This window comes from Orbicella faveolata, unplaced genomic scaffold, assembly GCF_042242905.1.
Source record: "Orbicella faveolata isolate gen_17 unplaced genomic scaffold, um_ofav_v1 contig_3, whole genome shotgun sequence".
NCBI lineage: Eukaryota > Metazoa > Cnidaria > Anthozoa > Scleractinia > Merulinidae > Orbicella > Orbicella faveolata.
In genome coordinates, this window is record NW_028301558.1 from 414,417 (window position 1) to 439,876 (window position 25,460).

General features: G+C 40.4%; 2 protein-coding genes and 1 pseudogene across 4 annotated transcripts in view; 2 read left to right on the forward strand and 1 right to left on the reverse strand.

The window, feature by feature from the left end:
• The window catches only part of LOC110064641 (protein O-glucosyltransferase 2-like), a 174,469-nt gene that overhangs the window by 73,073 nt on the left and 75,936 nt on the right, over positions 1–25,460 (reverse strand). The window lies entirely within an intron of this gene.
• Positions 3,495–4,454, forward strand: LOC149105963 (uncharacterized). The gene has a single exon (XM_089297903.1). It carries the CDS (start codon positions 3,495–3,497, stop codon positions 4,317–4,319), a length of 825 nt encoding a protein of 274 aa, XP_089154029.1. The 3' UTR covers positions 4,320–4,454.
• Positions 12,208–16,149, forward strand: LOC149105964 (uncharacterized; annotated as a pseudogene).

Genomic DNA, 25,460 nt, shown 5'->3' on the forward strand with positions numbered 1-25,460 from the left:
AGGTTGCACATTTGCGTATGAGGCTTCTAACGAACTGACGTTTAAGAGGTACCCAGTACTTCTGTCTGAGTTGCGTGAGTGTTTCCCTGACCTCACTGTGAAGTACTCATATGTGTGCAGCTAGAGCAACTAACTTCGTGAAATGCTCATTTCTGGGAAGCAGTATTGGAAATTTGGACTGATCATCAAGGGGTGCACTCTCTAATCTTCCTCGGAAACAAAGAACAGCATTGTTATCAAGATATAAGAGCAGCCGATAGACAAGTGGGAGAGATAGCTTGCTGTCTTTCTAAGAGAGCTGCTGTATTTCACGTGGAGGCGATTGATAGTTCTTGAGTTGTTAAGGGGCCAGTTTTGCGGTCTTGTTTTCTTCCTGTTCATGTTTAACTTGAGCTTTCCCATCGCGAAGGAATTTTGCAATCTTGTTCTTTTGTCCCATCAAATCATCGGTGTATTCGAGTGTTTGCGAAATTTCCTCTTCAATTTTATCTTCTGGGACAGTGAGCTCAGTCCTCTGATTCTGTAGCGAGAGTTGTTCCATTCTGCTGCAGAGTCCTTCAAACATGTTTTCAAGTGCGTCCAAGTTAGGCGAATACGACTCCATAATTTCATTTGCCACTTTACTGCTCTTGTGCAATGTCCACAGTATGCCCCTCTGACGCTAATTAGTTACTTCAAATCTTCGCCCATTTTCTGCAGCTCCTTGGCAGAATCCTGGTCCCGGCACCAATGTCTCTAGATGTTCCAACGACTCCAACTGAGATAACTTCAGATGGTTTATTCCTTGACAATTAACAAACCATATGCTTGAAAAATATGAATACGAAATCTTTTACAACAAACAAAATTAACATAATCGCGAAGGCGCCTGTGCAATACTGCTACAGTTCATTCGCACGGGTGAATCAGGTGAAATTAATTCACAACACCATCATTCACCATCATCATCGTCATCATTCATGATCTTAGATTTGCATGACTGGATGACCAGCAATAAAATATTTTTGTTGTAATGCTGTCTCAAAATTGGAGATGTTCGTATGGATGTCGAATCATGTTTCAAAGTCCATGACTTGGTCTCTGTTCAACGTAAATAAAACCACCAAACTTTATCTAATGACCAATCTCACCACGATCTTTCATTAAAATTTGAAGCTCGCCTCAGTTTCCAATGCAACTGAAATGGTGGAATGCAAAATATCTTTACGTTCTCTCAAATTAAACTGTCAAAAGAAGGCTCATAAAAAACAACAGTCAAAGAAATGGTTTGACCAAGAACGTTTCCAACTGAGGAAGACTTTGACTAAGCCATCTAATAAAAAACATAGAAATCCTTATGATGAAACTCTTAGGCAGGATTACCATAAGGTGCACAAAAACTTTAAAAAACTTATGAAAATTCAAGAAAACCAACCTACTTAACTCAAAAATCGATGACCTAATTAAACACAAAGGAAACCATGAATTTTGGAGCTATTTGAAATCACTCAATGAAACTGATAAAAGTGTTTCAAACGGTATGCTGGAAGCACGCATTAACAAACTATATGATCATTTTGAAAAGTTGCATTCAAAACCAAAACCGTCAATATTATCCAAATTCCACCTGTCTGTTCTAAATGACAAATCAGCCTTAGAACAACAGAAAGATGATCAAAACTTTCTAGATGACGGTCCCTGTTTCTCTCGATGAAATTGAAACTACAATAAAACTTTTAAAATCTGGAAAAGCTCCTGGGTCCTGACAGAAAACGAAATGAAATGCTCAAAACCGGCTCTTGGCCTCACTTCAAGTCTGCAATCCGCAAACTGTATAACTATATCCTCACCACTGGGTACTTTCCACAAAGTTGGTGCGAGGGTGTAATAACTCCCATATTCAAATCTGGATACAAACAAGACCAGCAAATTATCGCAGCATATGCTTAAATAGCTTCCTAGGAAAACTTTTTGGTGCCGTCCTCAATAACCGACTGAAAAATTTTGTAGGGGACCACAATATCCTACACAAATTAAAGCTCGAATTGGCTTTGTGTTTAACCATCGCACAACCGACCATATCTTCACCTTTAGAACTCTAATTGATAAATACGTCACTCATACAACCAAAGGCAAACTTTACACCTGTTTCATAGATTTTAAAAAGGTCTTGGATTCAGTATGGCATGACGGTTTACTTTGCAAATTACTCAGATACAAAATTGGAGGAACATGTTATCACCTGATTAACACTCTCTATTCCAAAACAGAATGATCCATTAAACATGGTTTCCAAAGAAGTAAATTCCTTGATTACGGTAATCAGGGTGTCAGACAAGGCTGCATCCTTTCTCCAATGCTTTTCAATCAATTTAAATAAAATCCCTTTCATGCTTGATACACAAGACACAGACCCAATATTATTACCAAACGCTTCATCCCTAAATTCCTATTATAAAATTATGCAGATCACCTGTGCACACTCTCTCATAGTGTTTTGTTTTACTGTTCAAAGAGCGCTAGCATTCCTTCAATAGTACAAGCACCACTCTTCTTATTAATGAGTAGGCATTCCTTTTTTGCCCTGAAAAAAATGCGAGATTTAGAATTATCAATAAGCAGCGCAGGCACACCAAATGCCAGATGATGTTGATGATGGCGAGAAAACCGGCAAGAGTATTATTTACCTTAGGAGTGTTCATATTCTGAAAAGAAGGCGGCTATGAGGATTTTACATTTTGAATTTGGTGAACGACGTCTAGTAACGGTACATGATGTCTTGTGACGGTCAATGATGTCTAGTGATGCTGTATGACGTCTAGTGACAGTGCATGATGTCTAGTGATGGTGATCACGAATGATGTCTTGTGAGGATAAATGACGTCTTTTGTGATGGTGAATGCCGTTTAGTGATTGTGAAAGACTTTTCGTGATGGTGAAGGACGTCCATTGATGTTGAATGACATCTAGTAATGGTAAATAATGTCTAGTGATGGTAAATGACGTCTAGTAATTGTGAATGATCTCTACTGATGTTTAATGATGCCCAGTGATTGTAAAGTACTGTATGTCTAGTGATGTTGAATGACGTCTAGTGATAACGTCTAGTGATGACGAATTGTCTAGTGATGGTAAATGATGTGTGGTGACGGTGAATGACGTCTAGTGATGGCGAATTATGTTTAGTGACAGTGAATTATGTCTAGTGTTGGTGAATTACGTCTAGTGATGGTGAATTACATCTAGTGATGGTGAATGATGTCTAGTGATAGTGAATTATGTCTAATGATGGTTAATTATGTCTAGTGATGGTGAATTCTATAGCATGTTGCACTCAGAATTCACTAATTGGTCTTGGTCTCAAATATATAGAAATACCAAAGTCATTAAAAGCGAAAAATATGCAGCGCGAAAAAAGTTTCCTTAAAAGGTCATGCATACCATATATGGTCCAAGCAACCCCATAAGCCTAGGCGCCAGTACCGAGCCGGCGGCCATTTTCACTTTGCAAGTGGATGTTTTTAGCCATTATGGATGATGAAAATGTGTCTCATCACGGGTCTACGGGCTCGGAAAATGGTGACAAGTCGCCTGCATCCCCAAGGGGATCGTTTAATGGCGATTCTACGCTGGAGGAGGGCAAACTAACCGGCCCCTCTCAGGATCAGTCGGCCTTGCAAGAAACCCGTTTGTCGTTGAACGGTTTCCCGCCTAGTTCAAACCAACAGCAAACCCGCCGAAAGAGATCCTACGCAGCAAGCCTGCTCAGCGTTGCAGCTCCTAGCTGCCTTACTGTCAGGGATATGGAACCTTTGAGCAAAGTCGCTAAGGTCTCCGAAGGCGGTTCTGCCGATCCCTTTGCCTCAGCCTTATTGGCGGCAAAAGACGAAGCGAAGAAACACGGTTCTAAAGTGACAGTAGTTGATGAAATTCCTCCGCCTTCTGGCTCAACAAATACTCGATATTGTATGTGGAATATCGATAAAGAACTCAAGGAAATCATTGATATTTATTTCCGATCGTGCATAGAGGACAAGGCTCATAACGAACTCGTCAAACAATTTCCTAAGCCCGACGTTCCTGCTCTCCATGTTTCAGAGCTTGATAAATGGCTTGTCCTTATTCAAGGTAAGCAGTCTCTAGCTAATCTTCGCTGGGAGCAGGATCTCCAAGTGACGGAGAGAAATTATATGGATGCAGCTGGTCCACTTTGCATCCTTCTCCAGCATTTGAAAAGGGACCCACAGGCTGTACAGGTCGGTGAGGCAATCAACCTGGTTCCCAGAAGCCTTCGCTTGCTGGGACATGCTGTGGCTACTGTTAACAAACATAGATGTTAGGATATTGTTAAGTCCACACATATCACTGACATAACTGAGCTCGGTAAGCACTCTGATTCTATGCAGAAGTTCCTGTTTGGTGAATCTAAAGCCAAGGAACTTAACTTTGTTGGTGGACTGGCTGAAAAAGTCTCTAAAGCCATCCAGCCTCAAAGCAAGCAAAACCAGTTCAAAGAAAAATCTTCTAGAGGCAATAATTCATCAAACACCCATGGGCAGAATGACCACTCCTCTCACCAAGCCCATTCGCCTTCTGGAAACCAAAGCAGTGAAAGCTTTAATAGGAAGAGGCCTTACAATAACAACCGGCCTTTTCGGAGCGCCCCCTCCCAAGGGAAGCCTTACCTGGGAGGGGTGGACCAAAGGCTTGCGTCCAAACAGAAGTCCAACAAGCAGCCCTCACAAGCTCCCAACAGAAACTACATGCAGGGGAAACAAAGGTAAGCCTTCCTCATACTCATTCACTTTCCCCGCTTCCCTTTGTCTACCTCAACTTAGAGAACATCCCGAGGGCAGGGAGGCTAAAGTATTTTCTCCAGTACTGGGAACTCTTAACATCAGACCAGTGGACCCTCAACACTGTGAAGGGTTACAAACTAGAACTTACAGGGGTTCCCAGGCAGTCAAGGCTTCCTTCCCCACATCCTTTGAATGCCAGTCAGCTCGCCCTGGTAGAGGACGAGATTGCCAGCCTCTTAGACAAGACAGCCATACAGCAAGTTCCCTACCACTGCAATCTCTTTTACAGCAACCTTTTCCTAGTGGAGAAGAAAGGGGGAGGGCAACGCCCAGTGATAAACTTGTCCACACTAAACTCATTTGTGCGCCACCAACATTTCAAGATGGAGGACTTGAAGGTGGTTGCGGACAGTCTTCGTCCTCTTGACTTCATGTGCAAAATCAACCTCAGGGACGCATATTTTGCGGTTCCCATCCACCCGGCACACCAAAAGCTACTTTGCTTTCAGTTCAAGAATGTAACTTACCAGTTCAAATGCCTACCCTTCGGTCTCACTTAAGCACCTCGGGTCTTCACAAAAGTGCTGAAGCCCCTGATAGTTTATGTCAGGAGACTGGGTCTAAGGATATGTATTTACCTAGACGACATGCTAATCCTAAATTCTCAGAGGGAGGGAGCTATGAGAGATGTATCACTAATGCTCCACCTGTTGGAAAATCTGGGGGTCCTTGTGAATATGGAGAAATCTATGCTATTCCCTTCACAGGAAATGGAATTCTTAGGTGTTCTGGTCAGCTCCATTCACATGAGCTTTTCCCTCCCGGAAAGCAAAGTCCTGAACCTCCGGAACAACTGCAGAAGACTTCTAAATTCCAGGACTGCCTCACAGTCAGATCTAGCATGCTTAATTGGCAAAATGATAGCAGCAAAGGCAGCAATTTTCCAGGCTCCACTCCATTACAGGGCACTTCAACACCAGAAGAGCTCCTTAGACCACCGGGGAGTCCCCCTCCATCAGAAGGTAATTCTAGACATAGAAGCTATGTTAGACCTGGAATGGTGGGTAACCAACCTGGCCACAACCAACTCCAGACCAGTGAAGCCTCTCCTTCCAGACCTGCTAATCCAGTCGGATGCTTCAGGGTCGGCCTGGGGGGCTGTGTGCAACAGGATTGAGACAAGGGGAACCTGGTCTCTTCACGAATCCTCACTTCACATAAATTGCTTGGAGCTGCTTGCAGCCACCTATGCAATCAAGGCCTTCACCAAATCCTTGAGCAATGCCCATGTCCTGATACAAATGGACAATACATCGGCTATAGCTTATGTAAACAAAATGGGGGGAGCCAAGCAGGGTGTGTTAGATAAACATGCTCGTTCCCTATGGGAGTGCTGCCTTGCGAGGAAGATCACTCTTCGAGCGGAGCACATTCCAGGTCGACTGAATGTCATAGCAGATGCAGAGTCTCGAGCAAAACCAGATGCAGCGGACTGGAAGCTCGATTCAGAAGTGTTCAAGGTTCTGAATCGCAGTTTCGGTCCCTTTACTGTAGACCTTTTTGCCAACAGGAACAACACACAGTTGGAGAGACTCTACAGTTATCTGCCAGATCCCTAGCAGAGCAGTACGATGCCCTGGTTCAGCCTTGGAGGGAAGAGAATGCTCATGCCTTCCCCCCTTTCAACTTGATCAGCAAATGTCTGAGGAAGATAAGCCTCGAAGGAGCAACTTTGTTGATCATATGCCCAGTGTGGCCAGCGCAGGCATGGTACCCCCACCTTCTACAGTTGCTAACAGACAATCCAGTTTTGCTTCCAGCCCACAACGACCTGCTGTTAGACCCACTGGGGAACAGACATCCAATGATCGTCAACAACTCCCTGCCTCTAGCAGGTTGGAGACTCTCAGGGAACACCTCTCTTCAGAGGGCATATCAAAAGAAGCTACAGGTATTCTCCTCTCTGCCCAACGTAGATCAACAAATGCTCAGTACAAGTCCTGTTGGGCTGAGTGGTGTGGCTGGAGTCGCCAATGACAGATTGATCCCTTTTGTCCAGCTGTAAGTGATTTAGTTCACTTTCTCACAGAGTTGTTTGAGCAAGGTAAACAATACTCTACAATTAACACGTATAGATCAGCTATTAGCTCCACAGTTCCACCCTTGGATGGATCTCCCTTGGGTCAACACAAAATTGTGTGTAGCTTTATGAGGGGGGTATTCAATAAGAGACCACCTAAACCCCGTTACTCTGGCACTTGGGAGGTTTCTCTGGTTACTAATCTTTTTGAGAAGTGGCCAGATAACAGCAACTTAGATATCAAATGCCTCTCAAGGAAGTGTGCAATGTTACTTGTTCTAGTGCCAAGTGCCAAGCGACAATCTGATTTGCATGCCTTAGATTTGACATTCATGCAGTATCTACCAGAGGGCGTGGAGTTCAAGATTCCAGGGTTAACTAAGACCAGAGTCCCGGGAAAAGATGTCATCTTCTTTTTCCCAGCTCTTAAAGGCAATGTTCAGTTGTGCCCAGTTGCCTGTCTCAGGGAATACATTAAGAAGACAGAAAATCACCGAAACCAAAGTGGTGATAGTCAGCCCTTGTTTCTAGCCACTCAAAGACCTTATTCTCCCGTTTCTTCAACATCCATAGGTAGATGGCTAAAGCTGACTCTACAGGATGCTGGGATAGACATTAGTGTTTTTAAAGCTCACTCAACAAGAGGCACCTCTTCCTCTGCAGCAAGACAGAGTGGTGTATCAATGAAAGATATCCTGACTGCAACCGATTGGTCAAGAGAGACGACGTTTAATTGCTTTTATTACCGCCTGCGCCACTCTGTTTCTTTTGGCACAGCAGTCATTTCTTAGGTCAGTTGCTTTAAATGAGACCAATTAGTGAATTCTGAGTGCAACATGCTATAGAATTGTAGATTGTGCTAGGCTACAACATAGCTGAAGTACAATGATGTAAAGTTTATATGAAATATTTCATATATGAACTGCGGTTATAGGTGAAAGTGAAGAATGATCGTCGCAGCTAATTTTCCAATTTTAAGCAACTGGAAAGAAGAAGCCTGAAAAAAAATCAGGGCTTCAACGGGATTCGAACCCGTGACCTCCGCGATACCGGTGCGATGCTCTACCAACTGAGCTACGAAGCCACACATTGGGAGCGAGGTCAATTAATTGAGTTCATATCTTGACCTCGCTCCCAATGTGTGGCTTCGTAGCTCAGTTGGTAGAGCATCGCACCGGTAGCGCGGAGGTCACGGGTTCGAATCCCGTTGAAGCCCTGATTTTTTTCAGGCTTCTTCTTTCCAGTTGCTTAAAATTGGAAAATTAACTGCGACGATCATTCTTCACTTTCACCTTTATAGCTGAAGTACAATCAGAATTCTATTATTGTTGCACAAAGAATTCACTAATTCCCTCCCACCCTCCCTATTTACATGACAACCGTGCCAACATTGTCCTTTTATTTCTTTGCAGATTGGATTCATTTTGTCTACTGGTTCCAAGATCATTGTCGCATTATGTCATTATGAAAGTTTTGTGTCAATAAAGATGCTTAGTTACTAGATTCCTTAGTCTATTATTTTGTTGTGGCAAAGTTCAATGGCTGCCGGCTCAGTACTGGCGCCTAGGCTTATGGGGTTGCTTGGACCATATATGGTATGCATGACCTTCTAAGGAAACGTTTTTCGCGCTGCATATTTTTCACTTTTAATGACTTTGGTATTTCTATATACTTGAGGCCAAGACCAATTAGTGAATTCTTCGTGCAACAATAACAGAATTCTGATTGTACTTCAGCTACGTTGTAGCTTAGCACAATCTACAATTGTGTCCAATGATGGTAAATTATGTCTAGTGATGGTGAATGACGTCTAGTGATTGTGAACGATGTCTAGTGACAGTGAACAACGTCTAGTGATAGTGAATGATGTCCAGCGATGATGAATGACGTGCAGTGATGGTGAATGATGTGCAGTGATCGTGAATGATGTCTAGTGATCGTGAATTACGTCTAGTGATCCTGAAGTTGTCTAGTGATGGTGAATTATGTCTAGAGATCCTGAATTACGTCTAGTGATGGTAAGTCATGCATAGTGATGGTGAATGATGTCTAGCGATGGTGAATGATGTCTAGTGATGGTGAATGATGTTGAAGGATGTTGAATGATGACTAGTGATGCTGAATTATGTCTAGTGATGGTGAATTACATCTAGTGATGGTGAATGACGTCTAGTGATGGTAAATTTTGTTTAATGATGATGAATTATGTCTAGTGATGGTGAAGTGCGTCTAGTGATGGTGAATTACGTCTAGTAATAGTGAATGACGTCTAGTGATGGTGAATGATGTCTAGTGATGGTGAACGATGTCTAGTGAAAGTGAACAATGTCTAGTGATGATAAGTGACGTCTAGTGATGGTGAATGATGTCTAGTGATGGTGAATGATGTCTAGTGATCATGAATTACGTCTAGTGATGGTGAATGATGTCTAGTGATCGTGAATTATGTCTGGAGATCCTGAATTACGTCTAGTAATGGTAAGTGATGGTGAATGATGTCTAGTGATGGCAAATGATGTTTTGTGATGTTGAATGATGACTAGTGATGCTGAATTACGTCTAGTAATGGTGACCGATGTCTAGTGATGGTGAATTAGGTCTAGTGATGGTGAATTGTGTCTAGTGATGGTGAATGATGTCTAGTAATGGTGAATTAAGTGTAGTGATGGTAAATGACGTTTAGTGATGGTGAACGATGTCTAGTGATTGTGAATGATTTGTAATGACGGTGAATGATGTCTAGTGATGGTGAATGACGTCCTATGATGGTGAATTAAGTCTAATGATGGTGAATTAGGTCAAGTGATGGTGAGTGATGTCTAGTGATGGTGAATTAGGTCAAGTGATGGTGAGTGATGTCTAGTGATGGTGAATGACGTCTAGTGATAGTGAATGATGTCTAGTGATGGTGAATGACGTCTTAAGATGGTGAATTATGTCTAATGATGCTGAATTACATTTAGTGATGGTGAATCATGTCTAGTGATGGTGAATTATGTCTAGTAATGGTGAATGATGTGTGGTGATGGTGAATTATGTCTAGTGATGGTGAATGATTTGTAATGACGGTGAATGATGTGTACTGATGATGAATAATGTCTAGTGATGGTGAATTACGTCTTGTGATGGTGAATGACTTCCTATGATGGTGAATTAAGTCTAATGATGCTAAATTACATTTAGTAATGGTGAGTGATGTCTAGTGATGGTGAATTAGGTCAAGTGATGGTGAGTGATGTCTAGTGATGGTGAATGACGTCTTAAGATGGTGAATTATGTCTAATGATGCTGAATTACATTTAGTGATGGTGAATGATGTCTAGTGATGGTGAATTATGTTTAGTGATGGTGGGTGATGTCCAGTGATGGTGAACGATGTCTAGTGACAGTGAACAATGTCTAGTGATAGTAAATGTTGTCTAGTGATGATGAATGATGTGCAGTGATGGTGAATGATGTCTAGTGATGGTGAATTACGTCTAGTGATCGTGAATGTTGTCTAGTGATGGTGAATTATGTCTAGAGATCCTGAATTACGTCTAGTGATGGTAAGTCATGTATAGTGATAGTGAATGATGTCTAGTGATGGTGAATGATGTTTTGTGATGTTGAATGATGACTAGTGATGCTGAATTATGTGTAGTGATGGTGAGTGATGTCTAGTGATGGTGAATTAGGTCTAGTGATGGTGAATTGTGTCTAGCGATGGTGAATGATGTCTAGTAATGGTAAATGATGTCTAGTATTGGTGAATGATGTCTTGTGGTGTTGAATTACGTCTAGTGATGGTGAATGATGTGTAGGGATGGTGAATTATGTCTAGTGATGTTGAATTGTCTAATGATGGTGAATTATGTCTAGTGATGGCGAATGACGTCTAGTGATGGTGAACGATGTCTAGTGATGATGAATGATGTGCAGTGATGGTGAATGATGTCTAGTGATGATGAATGATGTGCAGTGATGGTGAATGATGTCTAGTGATGATGAATGATGTGCAGTGATGGTGAATGATGTCTAGTGATCGTGAATTACGTCTAGTGATCCTGAATGTTGTATAGTGATGGTGAATTATGTCTAGTGATGGTGAATGATGTTGAAGGATGTTGAAGGATGACTAGTGGTGCTGAATTACGTCTAGTGATGGTGAATTACATCTAGTGATGGTAAATGATGTCTAATGATGGTGAATTATGTCTAATGATGATGAATTATGTCTAGTGATGGTGAAGTACGTCTAGTGATGGTGAATTACGTCTAGTAATAGTGAATGACGTCTAGTGATGGTGAATGTCTAGTGATGGTGAACGATGTCTAGTGAGAGTGAACGATGTCTAGTGATAATAAATGACGTCTAGTGAGGGTGAATGATGTCTACTGATTGTGAATGATGTTTAGTGATGGTGAATGACGTCTAGTGATGGTAAATGATGTCTAGTGATGATGAATGATGTCTTGTGATGTTGAATTACGTCTAGTAATAGTGAATGATGTCTAGTGACAGTGAATGACGGCTAGTGATGGTGAATGACGTCTAGTGATGATGAATGATGTCTAGTGATGGTGAATGACCTCTAGTGATGGTGAATGACGTCTAGTGACGGTGAATGATGTCTTGTGATGTTGAATTGTGTCTAGTGATGTTGAATTACGTCTAGTTATGGTGAGTGATGTCTTGTCATGGTGAATTACGTTTAGTAAAGGTAAAGGTAAACTGTATTTAGCCATTTAGTGATGAGGCTGATATCCAGAGGGACCTTGGACTAAAAATATAATAATTAAAAATACAAACACATTGTGATGTCTAGTGATGGTCTAGTGATGGTGAATAATGTTTAGCGATGGTGAGTTACATCTAGTGATGGCGAGTGATGTCCAGTAATGGTTTATTCCAGAAAAAATACACACCCTCCGACAGATGGCAAGCATTTTTGACCCCCCCTTCTGACTGGATTTCCCAGACCGCTATAGCCCCCCTCCCGCCCGGATTTCCAAGCGCGAGGACTCCCCCTCCCGCCAGGATTTCCATTTTTTTTTTAAAGGCCCTAACTGGAAACAACAGGCAATAGAAAAGACGTAACATTTCATCCAAAAGATCCCTGTTTACTACAATTTTAAAAGCTCGGCGAATATTGCGAATTTTGCGGGTTAAATTTCAACATTTAGGACTGTTAGTGTGACATTTAAGAAAGCTTTTCGAACTAGACTAATTTTAAATTTATCTGTTACCTTAATGGGTCTGTAGGTCAACTGGAACTCTTGCCTTTCTTTCAAGCATTCAAGTTTTTATGCGTAATGCCCGTGTTCTGGCTTCCATAAACTTGTCTTTTACCATATCGATTGTAAGACATGGATAATAAAGTGGAAGTAGCCGAGATAAAACTGCTTAAAACTCTTGTAGATTCGACGAGGAATCTTCAATGTGAAATAATTAAAGACCTTAATATTGGGGTAAATCGCAGCATTTACCAAGAGCATAATTTTGGACAACCTGGATTCTACAAGAAAACTAATTGTTTTGGTGGATCTAATTATTTTGCATGGCGATATCGTATCCACGAGTTTATGGTTACACATCATAAGAGGTAAGAAAGAAATTATACGCAAATTGTGCATTTGCATGTTAGCCAGCAAAACGAGTTCCTGGGTTGTTTGAATAAAACAGAAAAGTACAACTGACTCCGAGCCTAATCGTCTTTTCTTCGCATTTTTGGGGATATTACAAAGCACAGGCACGGGTGGCCTGGGTACTGTAAAAATGTTCCAGACGTTGCGTGCTCACTCGACGGTGTTTATCCAGTTGTAAAGCTGTTGTTATCCGTTTATCGTTCTGGTTCTTCATGATTAACAGGACCTATGAAGGTAAACTTAAAGCATATGAGGCAAGAACACTATAAACTGAAAGACTACAAGATTTCCCATTGCAAAGTTTTTTTTTTTAAGTGGCTAAATATATCGATCGAGGTTGAAGTTAAAAAAGACCTCCGAGGAAGAATTTTTAGCTTCAGATACCCCCCTCATGCCTGGATTTCCCGAGCCATCAGCCGCCCCTCCAGCGAGAATTTCCAGTTTGCCATCCGTCGGGGGGGGGGGGGGGGGGGGGGGGAGGGGGTGTACTTTTTCTGGAATAACCCAATGGTGAATGATATCTAGTAATGGTGAATGATGTGTAGTGATGGTGAATGATGTCTAGTGATGGTGAATGATGTCTAATGATGGATTATGATGTCTGTTGATAATGAACAGTGTCCAATAATGTTCAATGATGTACATTTATGTCTAGTGTCGTTTAGTGATGTAAAGTTATGTCTAATGACTTCAAATGACGTTTAGTTTTATATATGGTGGTGGGATTTTTAAGAGGTTTCTCCATTTGGTGTATATAGGACACAAATTTATTACCTGAATCTCCGCAAAAATGCTGACATCAGCATTTATCTAAAAATTGAAGGAAAGGATATTTCTTCACAGATTTCCTTAGAATTCACCTTTACATACAGAAAAGCAAACACATTTCTAAAGATCTTAAAACTTTATGGTAAATGGAAAGAAAAAAAACCATTTTTGGTATATTTTTAATAGCAAAATCGTTGCAACAGCACTTTTGGCCTCTCTGACAGCCTTCCTCTGGTTCAGCTAAAATATGGTCTAAATACCTTTTGCTCACAACCAGAAACTAATCACATGTTGAATAGGCTTGCCACTTCCATTTCATAAGATAAAATGTAGGGGTAACTACGCGTTTTTCAAAGTTACTGATCTAATTTGAATAGTTTTACGGTGTCCATTACATTTTTTTTGTCACCTCCCTAGTAAGTAAAACATTTGTGTATCTCGCACTTGTTTTGCACGCGCACTACGCCATCTGCAGGTACATGTTTACAGTTGGATTTCAGTATAATTTTTGACAGATAACAGCTAGTTTTTATGCTGGGAGACATTAACAGTTAGTGGTTAGCAATATACTGCTATTCTGGTGTTCCTGGTTCACGTACAGGTTCATTAAACTCGATTTGGTCACATTGGGAAAATTTTGCTTTCGTTTTAGTCTTGTACTTGGTAGCGTAGTTGATTGCGTCAATGTCAACGCAGCGCACGCGTGGCACTTAAACGTCGCCTTGCGTGATGCGCAGAATGTGCGCGCACTAACAAAAGTAGGCACTGTCCTTAAGTAACATTGCCAAGGAAATAAATTGTGTTACTCAAAACGCGAATTTAAAGCAATTCAAAATACAAAATTTCCGCCAAATTGCGGAATTTAACTGTTGCAAAATATGGGCACCTCAAAATCGCAAAATAAATGTGGCAAAATAAGGTATATATATACCCAGCCCGTTTTATGAAGCTCGATTTGGCGTAGAAATTTTTGTAGAGCTCTTGGACTCTACAGTAGTATTTTGATTGTTTAAGCTCCGTTTCTCTCGGATATGCATACACCGTAGAGGCATAGTGGCGTATAGTTATTGTAGCAAATATTATATCGCTTAGGGAACGCGCTATGCTCTTACAACTTGACAATCTTACACTCCATGTTCCGCCATCTACGCTCTATGCTCTACGTATTTACGAGTTTATCAGTTCAAGAATTTTTGACTACTCTCTACACTAGCCTAGAGGCTTAAAAAATCAGTATAGTGATAAAAATTATTGGGTTGCGAGTGCGAGTTTCTCGATCATCTGTGGTGCTGTAATTTTTGTAATTGTACTTTTTTATTGGCTTTCCTTATTATCTCATATATATTAAAGTGTTACTAAAGTGTTATTACGGTTTACAGTATTTCAATAACCTTTTTAATATACAATTCTGTATTGAGTTTACTCTCTACGCTCTACACTATAATTATGTTGTACCATCTACATTCTACTCTCTACGTTCTACCAGCTACTCTGTTTAATCTACAGTCTACCATCTACCATCTACCCTCTAAGCCCATCTACGCTTCACTCTCTAAGTTCTACGTCTTCTACCAGCTACTCTCTGTGATCTACCCTCTACAGTCTACCCTCTAAGCCATCTACTTGGAAAGTTATTGGAATTCTTTAATTCTTTTTTTTTAATTTTTTAATTTTTAACGTGGACTAGTGAGCAGCACAAAGAAAGACTTCTTGTAACAGACGTTACAAGAAACTCCTTAATGCATGTTATTGCATGTTGTTATATTTTGGTGGCCATAAGATTAGCACTAATCATATGGCCCCCCAAAAAACATTCTATTTACATAGATGTGCTAAGGTGGTAGTAGATTTATAACTGACAATACAGTCTAAGTCTGGTAAATGTCTCTGGGTAATCAGCTTGATGTTAGTGGTTCTGAGTTAAACCATTTATTCGAACTTGAAATGAACAGCAATCTCTACGACGAATTAGGACCCTAAAAACTAGTAAACAACATCTCCACGTGGTCGCAAAACATCCACTAAGCGTTCAAAGTCACGTGACCTAAGTATTTGCACTTTTTGAGTGCGCTATAAAATGGAAAACTTCCTTTTGTAGACAGTTTGGTTAGCCGCGACAACAATGAACTGCGAACAACAATGAACAGAAAACCAACGCATACCAACAGATTACTTGACAAATCATCCTACAACCTGACTTCACATAAAGCCATGACTATAAAGACTTTGACGAGACAAGCGCAACTAGTTTGAGATACACTGAACAGCTTACTTGACGAAAACAGATACCTTGAACGTGTTTTTCACAAAAACAACTACAACGCTGACTTTATTAGACGAAACATTTACCAACTTACTGAAGCTGACACAAGGAACAGGAACCCAACGCCTGTTGCTACAGTGACTATACCTTACATTAAGGGTGCTTCTGAGACCATCTCATGGATCCTAAAGCCCTACAAAGTCCGTGTAGCCCACAAACCTACAACTATGTTAAGACACTTACTGACCAACGTGAAAGACAGGGACGAACCTAACAACAGACAAGGAGCAGTTTACAAGATCAAATGCTCTGACTGCCAGGCTTCCTAAATTGGTGAGACTGGCAGAAACCTTAACACGAGACTGACTGAACATAAATGAGCCATGAAAAATGGTGATGCCAACAATCACATTGCTGTACATCATCAACTGACAAACTGCAACATTGACTGGGACTCTGCTCAGTGCTTAACCTACAGTACAAACTATTTTCAACGACTGAGTCTGAAAAGCTGGTACACTAACCTAGAACAAACATCACTTAACAGATGTTAACAACTACCGGTGCCTTACAAACAACTTATCCATGATGGAAACGAAACAGACAAACTGACTTCCAACAGACCGACTTAATTTGACTAACAATAGATGGACCAAACTCGACCAATTTGACTAACAATAGACCGATTGAAACCCACCAATGACTGATGACAAACTTGTCTTTCAGCCAATACCATCATAGCTAAACTGACCAATCATGTTCAACAGACCAGACTTATAACATCATCGACTGACAAAAACTATTCACTTGACTCTGAAGATGACTTCCGCTCAGGTTGTCAAAACGTCAATCACCAACAACAGTTCTTTTCAGAACCACCCTTCCCTGGACAATCACACTATACGAACTACTATAACAAAATGTCCTTCACATCAGTTAGCATGACTACAGTTAAATGTAGATTTAAAGACTACCATTCTACCGTTGGGTCATTTATGTTTTAGTGAAAGCCACTTAGCTCTGTTACTGTATTTAACCTCCCCGAATAAAGGAAGAAAATGGGTAACCGCGAAGCCGGAGGCACTTCCAGAATTTCTCGTGTTTCACTAAAGGCTTTAAACGTGGAGCTATTTCTAGTATAGCACATAAGCTCGCCTCTAATAAAGGCCCTATTGTTGCTCGTGGGATGAAACAACTCAAAGGGAATGTGCAGATACTTATTAATGGCTTTTGATAAGTAGAAAACTGCAGAGTGCTAAAATTAGCATCTTTGTAAAGAAATAACTCGAGAAACCAAATACTACTTTCATCAATAACATGGTACATAAGTTTGATACAATCATTCTTGCTACAGAGACAACTAAGAAAGTCTAATAGGATTTCTTTGGGATCCTTCCAAACAAAAATTGTTTTTTTTTAAAAAAAAGACAAATTTTTGTTTCAATTTTAAATGTTTTTTTTAAATTTTTCTTTTTAATTTTTTAACTTTTTTGTTACTTTCTTTTATATTGTTCAGTTCCAGAAAATATCCATACTCCCCCCACAGAAGGGACTGGAATTTCCTGGGGGGTGGGGGGTTCTGTAAGACCGACAAATTTAAAGAAATGTGTGAAGCTCAATTGGAATTTCCAGAGGGGTGGGGGGGGGGGGACTTAGAAAAATTCCCTTCTGTGGGGGAGGCATGGATATTTTCTGGAACTACACATTTTGGGGGCCATACGGCTAGCGCTAATCATACGGTCCCCAAAATATAACAAAACGCAATAACATGTGCATTAACGCTTTTATTGTAACGTCTGTTTACAGCATGTTTTAGCAGTTTTTCACTTCCACGGGAAATTAAACTTGGGCACGCTTAAAAGAAGTCTCAGATAGAGACGAAGCGCGTCGGAAATAAATGAAAAAGCTTACAATCACAAGAAGTCTTCCTTTGTGCTGCTCACTAGTCTCCGTTAAAAAATTAACAAATTGAAAAATTCCAATAACCTTCCAAGCAATTTCCATTGAGTAGTTAGTTTGTTTACAAGTCCATCCAAAGACAATTCTTTCTGAAGATGTTTTGAGGAATAGATATAAGTAGATTGATTGATCAAGATGATGAGCAAATGTAGTCTGCGTCATACGGGGTCCGGGAACATAAATTATCAGTTACGTGATGTATATCATGAAAAGCAATTTTTTCATTCAAGAGTGTTATTGCAGTATCTTGGCAATGATTGAACCATGATATAATTTGTGAATAAAGTCTTACAGACTCCCTGCAATCAATAAAGTGTGTTCTATTGAATCAGCATTGGAGCAATATATACATTTATCATTATCCGCTATATGAAATAGTTCGAGTTCTCTCTTCATTTCAACTGTTCTATGCAAACTGGGATAAGCTCCAGCCTGATGGGCGACTTGTTTTATATGCAGACTTTACCTCCTGTACGCAATGGTTTACAGTGTAAGAATTGTGACATGTGAGATTTCAAATGCAGTGGTGAGGGATGGGTAAGTTTTTGAGATACAAAGGTGGGAGAGCAGTTGTTGATTTGATAAGTTGTCCTTCTCTAAGTGATTTTTCTCATTTATTTTGGATCATGATATATGTTACATGGCCAAATGATGTGCTTATTACTGGATGAAGAGTGATGGAGGAAATCCAATAGATATCATCTTAATTGATCTGCTAGGTTGTATTTACAGTTTTTAAGGACAATTGCCATATTTTGTTATCATATCTATAGACATACATATATCTTAACTTTTAGAACAGTGTCCTCAATTAGCCACCTAGCTAAATACCCTACACTCAAATAAAGTTTATAATGATGATGACGATGATGATGATATTTTACCTGCTACATCAAGCAAAGAATCCCATGAGGAGGCTTGAGAGAAATTTCTTTATGAAAACAACACAAAAACTATCAAATAACAACATTGATCACTGATCACCCTCTGTAGCCCTCTTAAAGTCCAGATATAGTCAGAGGATGTTTGTTGATGAAAATAAATGTCTGTTCACCTGACATTTGACACTGAAAGTCACGCTCTTCAGTCAGTTATTGTTAATACCAACAATACTCACTACAATACTCACCAGCATTTTCTGCTCTTAGCAACCTTTATACGCTGTTGCTCAGCAGGGATTATAAGTGGCCAGAATGATCAACTTTATACAAAAAAATTGGTCATTTTATGAAGTGGCTTTTGATAGTAATTTACGTTTTCCTCTTTTTGCTACCACACTCGGCATATTGGTGTTAAATAAACATTGAGCTCAGTACTTTATTCTTGGCTTCAAGGTCAGTAATTTTCAACACCTATGAACCATTTCAGGTCTTAAGGTGGCTCCATAGGGTAATCATTTATGGCGTTGTGCGCACAAGTGTTATGTTTTGAATGCTGTTTTTGCATTCATTTTTACACCCAGTCCTCTCAAACTTATCACATGTAATAAGCAGTGATTAAATAGTGTTTTATTAACATCTCTAAAAAAATGGGATTTAGTCTTGAATTATAACTGCCCAAACAAATGCGTTTTTTACTTTTTTTATGACTGTATTTGTGATTTTCTTGCATTTCCTTCAGTGAAATCTTCAAACATTTTTACAGCACATCCCATCCTGTGGGATACGAATTTTAAACACAAAAAAGGAGGGTTTGTACAGGCATTTTTTTCGATTTTATGCAAATTTATGTCTTTACTGCTTTAAAAACTGGTCTTATAGATTTCTGTAATGATATTGTGTAATAGCAGCCTGGTTACCCTGCGCTCACGTCAACAGCGACCACGAGTTGAGTGTGTTGACTTCTTTGAGCTTTGGAATTACAGAACCTTCACAAAGCTGTGGTTATGTAAGACTCAAAGATTTTTACATGGTGTCTGAAGAGTGGTTATCTAGGATTTGATCACAAAGATTCGCGTGAACTCGTGAACGCCACAAACTGAAACCCGAATAAGCTTCCTTAAATATCGAACATGGCCACCACTTCAGTTAGCCTGCCTCCACCAGAGCCTCTACAACTCCAGCAAGGGAACACAACCCAGAAGTGGAAGAAATTCAAGCAAAAATGGAGCAATTATGAAATAGCAACTGGCGTAGCAAAGAAAGATGAACCAACACATGTCGCGACTCTACTAACTGTGATTGGCGAAGAGGCTGTCAATGTTTACAACACATTCATATGGGATGACAAAGGGAATGAACTCAAAATTGAAAAAGCTTTGGAGAAGTTTGAGTCATTTTGCAACCCCAGGAAGAACACTACATATAAACGCTGTCTTTTTCTCCAGAAATCTAGACAGTGACGAGTCCATCGACCACTATGTGATGGCATTGAAAAACTTAGCGAACACTAGTGAATTTGGAGCACTCAAAGAGTCGCTTATCCGCGATTGGATCGTTTTTGGAATACAAAATACCTCAGTAAGAGAAAAACTCCTGAGAGATGCAAAGTTAACCTTGGAAACTGCAATTGAGAAAGTCGCGTCATCCGAACTCACTCAAATCCAACTGAAGCAAATAAAAGCGGACAAGACAACTGATGAATCAATTAGTTCCATTAACACAGAGAAACCTCCTGCAAAACTGCCTAGCAAATTCTCCATGATAGATTGCAAATTCTGTGGTGGAAGACATCCAAGGAATAAGTACCTTTGCCCAGCCTTTGGTTCAAAGTGCCAGAAGTGTGGTCTTTCAAACCATTTTGCAAAAAAGTGCAGAACAAAGGAAACAAGACAACCAAAAATAGGCAAATGACTGCATCTGGTAGAAATAGAAGATGATACAGAAGACGAATTTGCTATCAACATGGTCACTCACAAAATCGGATCACTGAACATCAAGTAATGATGACATCGTTAGTTAATTGTTTGTGACCAGTCGATCAGTCATACATTGAAGAGATTGAAGAGTTTACCTACCTTGGTAGCGTGATGAATAAGACTGGAGGAACGGATGAAGACATAGCAGCAAGAAGAAAGAAAGCACAGCAAGCTTTTGCCATGCTTACACCAGTCTGGAGAAGAAAAGACCTGCGCACAGCTACCAAAATTACAATTTTCAACACCAATGTTAAGGCAGTTTTACTGTGCAGTTCAGAGACATGGCGAGTGACGACAGCTTCTACAAAGCAAGTACAAACATTTATCAACAAGTGTCTGAGGAGAATTCTGAGAGTATATTGGCCTGAGGTGATTTCCAACAAAGATTTATGGATAAGAACTGGACAAGAGCCTATTGTTACCACCATAAAGAGAAGACGTTGGAAATGGATTGGTCATACACTAAGGAAGGGTGAGAGAAACATAGCGTGCCATGCAATGGATTGGAATCCCTAAGGAACACGGAAACGTGGCAGGCCCAGAATTACATGGCGCAGAAGCATACAGAAGGACCTGAAGGAGATCAACATGACCTGGTGTGAAGCCAAAGGAGCGGTTCAGGACCAACAGAAATGGAAAGCAATTGTGGACGCCCTATGTCCTCCGTGGAACAAAGAGGACTAGATGATGATGATGACAGCCCTAGTTAGCAATTCTGAGCAACGGTCTTGTTGGCTTTGCGGGTTACACACAACAATTAGCTCGTGATTGTCCTCGATGTCCACCAAAGAAGAATAAGAAACCACCAGAAACATGTCACAACTTAAACAGGCTTCTTTCTGCCAACTGCAAGCAAGCACATAACAAGTGTTCTGCTGAAAGACTTCACAACTGTTTTCAGTGTCAGAAGTGGGGATGTAGAGCTCTACATCAGAAAAACACACCAACCCAATCTCTGATACCAGGAATCCCACCCTAGAATGAACCCACCATGAGGGGATGCAAGCAGCAAAAACCGGAAGTATCACTTCACGCAGAGAGTTTAGTGTGCAGTTCACAATGGCGTGAGTTCCTGTCATGTCATCTCTTCTTCTGACACATCTGGCTAATTTCTTTGTCAGATCTGTGTCCAACCTATTTACTGTGTAAGATCTCACCCGGACCCGGAGGCCTTGTGGTAAAAAACTAAATTGCGAGGGGCGCTAAGGAAAGGGTTCAAGCTCTTCACTCCTGCCATCAACGATCATGTATCTGTACTTGCACCAGACAAATACTGGTATGTCCTAAGTAGCAGTATTTGTAGAGGAAGCCCTGGTCAGTTCTTCAAGAAAAGTTGAATTGTGTCAAGTTTTCCCAAAGAATTTGTGCAAGTAGAAAGAAGATCACTTCAGCTGGCTGATGGAGACGCTGAGTGAGTTAGACGGTAAGGTCTTCTTGAGTCTCTGAATAAATATTTCTAAATTGTGGCTTAGTTTGTCATTTGGTTTGAGGACCGTTTTGTTACCCCAGCTGCCAGGAAAAACTCATTGTCAGAAAATAGTGCATTTGCACGTTTAAATTGTTCGACGATGTTTGCAAATGCCATATCCAGTGAAATGCCAACACCAGTGGAGGACAATAAGGTCAACGCCAAAGCAATATCTTGCAGAGCGCACGATGGATTCATCACGATATATCACTCTAGCGACATCTCGTCGAGCGAGAGATGCATCATCATGATATATCGTTCTAGCGAGATATCACCACAGCTATATATGGTTGTGGTAAGTGGTGGGGTAACCTAAAGCCCTACATAGTGAACTCTACGGCTCTACGATCACACATATCTAGACAACGAACTCTACAGTTCTACGGCTCTATGGCTCTACGATCACACTTCCTAGATAATGTACTCTATGGCTCTTAAGACTCTTAACGGTTCTATGGCTCTACAGCTCTACAGCTCTACACATTTCTACATTACTAATGTACTGAAGGAAAGTAAAATTTATATGGTTGTACTAATGCACTGAAGGAAAGGCAAATATATGGTTGTGCTAAAATAATGTACTGAAGGAAGGTAAAATATATGGTCGTACTAACGTACTAAAGGAAAGTAAATATACAGTCGCACTAACATTCTGAAGGAACGTAAAATATACTGTGGTGCTAATGTTCTGAAGGAAAGTAAAATATAGGGTCGTGCTAAGGTACTGAAGGAAGGTAAAATATATAGTGGTACTAATGTTCTAAAGGGAAAGTAAAATATATGGTAGTACTAACTCACTGAAGGGGAGTAAAATATAGGGGTCGTACTAACATACTGAAGGAAAGTAAAATAAATGGTCGTACTAACATACTGAAAGAAAGTAAAATATACGGTCGTACTAACCTTCTGAAGGAAAGTAAAATATAGGATCAAACTAATGTACGTCAGTATATTTTACTTTCCTTTCAGTATGTTAGAATGACTGTGTATTTTCCTTTCTGTTCAGATTGTTGGTACAACTGTACATTTGCCTTTCCTTCAATGCGTTAGCACGGTTGTATTAAGTTAACTTCCTTCAGTATGTTAGTATGACTGTATATTTTACTTTCCTTCAGTTTGCTTTTTTTTTTTTTTAGTTACAGTTTCTTTTATTGGAACTTTTTCATTTTTTTAATTGGGATTATTATCCAACCGCAGCGAATACTGTCCAAATAACAGTACAAATATACAGCGATATTGTACAGTTATTTGTACAGTAGAAAACCTGTTTGCCGGACAGGTTGGCCCATGTACGCAAAACTGTCACACTCTCGCTCTTTCACTGATAAATTTATTGGCTAACAGCAATTGGATAATAAATCTCTTATTAGATATTTTGGTGTGTAGTATCGCTTTACAGTTTAACCTGTTGTTTGTATTTTGACTCACCCTACGGGCTTGTCAAAATACGGCACAGCTCCTAAAAACATACAGCAATACTATACACCAAAACGCCTAATAAGATATATTGATTTTTTCACACGCTTTATTTATACACACAAATACATTTGGGTTGTTTACACTTATATAAATCACTTACACTGATACAGTATTTGAATTTTACATAGTACTTCTCTGTTAAGTTAAAAAAAAGCAGAAATAAGTAATCAAAAAGATAACGAAACAGGACATAAACAAAAAGTAAGATGACAAAAGAAATTAAACAAAAAGCTAACAAGGTTGAGCCTATGCATTACCTTATCTGTGAAAGATATCAAAAGATGCATTACATCATTCATTTTGATTGAGAGCAGAATTTTTATATACTAATCAACCTTATATTGTAATTATTGTAACATAAGGCAATAAGCCAAAACATTTGGTAGAACACAACTCTGTATTTCAACTACCCTCCATGGTGGGCGAGCACATGTTTTTCTGTCATGCGCACAGCACTCTAGATACGCAATGCGTTTACAATATCCCCCCTTTCCTATGAAGGCATGGACAGGTAACAGAAAACAAAGGTAGCTTGACTAAACTCAACTAGCCTCACAATAGAATTTGAGTAAGCACAGTTTCTGAGAAATGTTCTAGCTCAAATGAAAGTCATTAAGATGACTGGGAACACGGCATTCTCGCAAAGACCTGCCAAGATGTACAGTGTTCTGTAAGGTAATCTTCCCATGACTGGGGACGCTCTCTCCTTGGGTAGGTCTTCTGATGGGTTCAGTGTTCCTTGCTGTGGGAATCACTTTCTTGACCACGGATATGTTTCTAAACAACCGTGTCCCACCTCTCGCAAGTTCAACGTTGACTTCTTTTTTTGACAACAGTAAAGGGTCTAGGGTCATATCTTGTGGTTAACTTGTTTTGACGTTTCTGGAGCAGCAGCACTTGATATCCCTGACGAATGTCTGAAGGTGTTGCTTTGTGTCGTTTATCCATCTATGACTTTGCCTTTGCCTTTCTCAGATTGTCATTGGAACATGCGATTTGGAGGAGCTTAGGTGGGCGAGAGAGATCCAAACAGGGAATCTTGGTTCTGATATGACCATTCATCATCAGGGATGCGGGCGATACCCCAGTGGAGAAATGGGGAGTATTTTGGTAATTCATTAAGAACACAAACAGTTCAGAACGCCAGTTCTTCCCTTCAACCAAAGCAATACAAATGGTCTTCTCCAGAGTTTTGTTGAACCGTTCCACTTAGGCATTGGCAGCTGGCCACAGGGGCGTAATTTTGTGATGCTTAATGCCTAATTGTTTACACATGCGATAAACTTCTCTAACCTGAATGAGACATTGTCCGATGTAATGACTTCAGGAATACCATGTGTTGCGAACATTTGGGTAAGGTGTGTAATGGCTGTGGCTGCCGAACTTGAGCGTGTGATGTGGACCTCAGGATACTTTGATGTTTCATCAACAGCGACAAAGAGATACTCTCCGGATGGGAATGGGCCACAGTAGTCAACATGGTCTGTGTGCTATACTTGTTTAGGTGGATCTGTCATTTGGAGGGGCTCTGGGGGAGGAGTGGGGCCCACAATTTGGCAACCGAGGCATTTGCATATATATCTCTCAGCTTGAATATCTATGCCAGGCCTCCAGACTCTTGTCTGAGATGCTGTTTAACTTTGGTGATGCCTTGGCACCCCTCGTGTGCTAACTGAGGAATGCAAGGACGCAGTGTATCAGGGATAATAATACGACTGTTCCGCAGAATAATCCCACGTTTCTGGCTAAGTTCGTCCTTTAGATCTGCAAAGGGCTTTGGTGCAGCTGACCAGAGTTCCCAGTGTCCAGGGCCTCCTTGATGGTTTTCAAAGTAGGGTCACATTCGGAAGCGAGAAGAAGCTCTTGAAGAGTGATGACTGAAGGAAGGGAGTCAACTATAATGGAGTTAACATATTCCTCAACAGGATCTCTAGGTGTGTTGGTTGCGACAGTTTTGCGCAACAAAAAGTCAACAGCATTTTGGATGCCAGGTGGGTAAACAATGTGTGGGCCATAGTTTTGAAGCTGTAACTGCCAACGTTCGATTCTTGGTGAAGGGTTCCCACAGCCATTGAGGAGAACTTCCAGAGGCTTGTGATCCCCCACTAAGTCAAACTGACTGCTATGGATGTAAAAATAAAACCTCTCACATGTCCACACTCTGGATAAGGCTTCTCTTT

Bases quoted from the DNA above. Each gene is read 5' to 3' on its own strand.
- LOC149105963 (XM_089297903.1), top strand. From the start codon at position 3,495: ATGTTTTTAGCCATTATGGATGATGAAAATGTGTCTCATCACGGGTCT.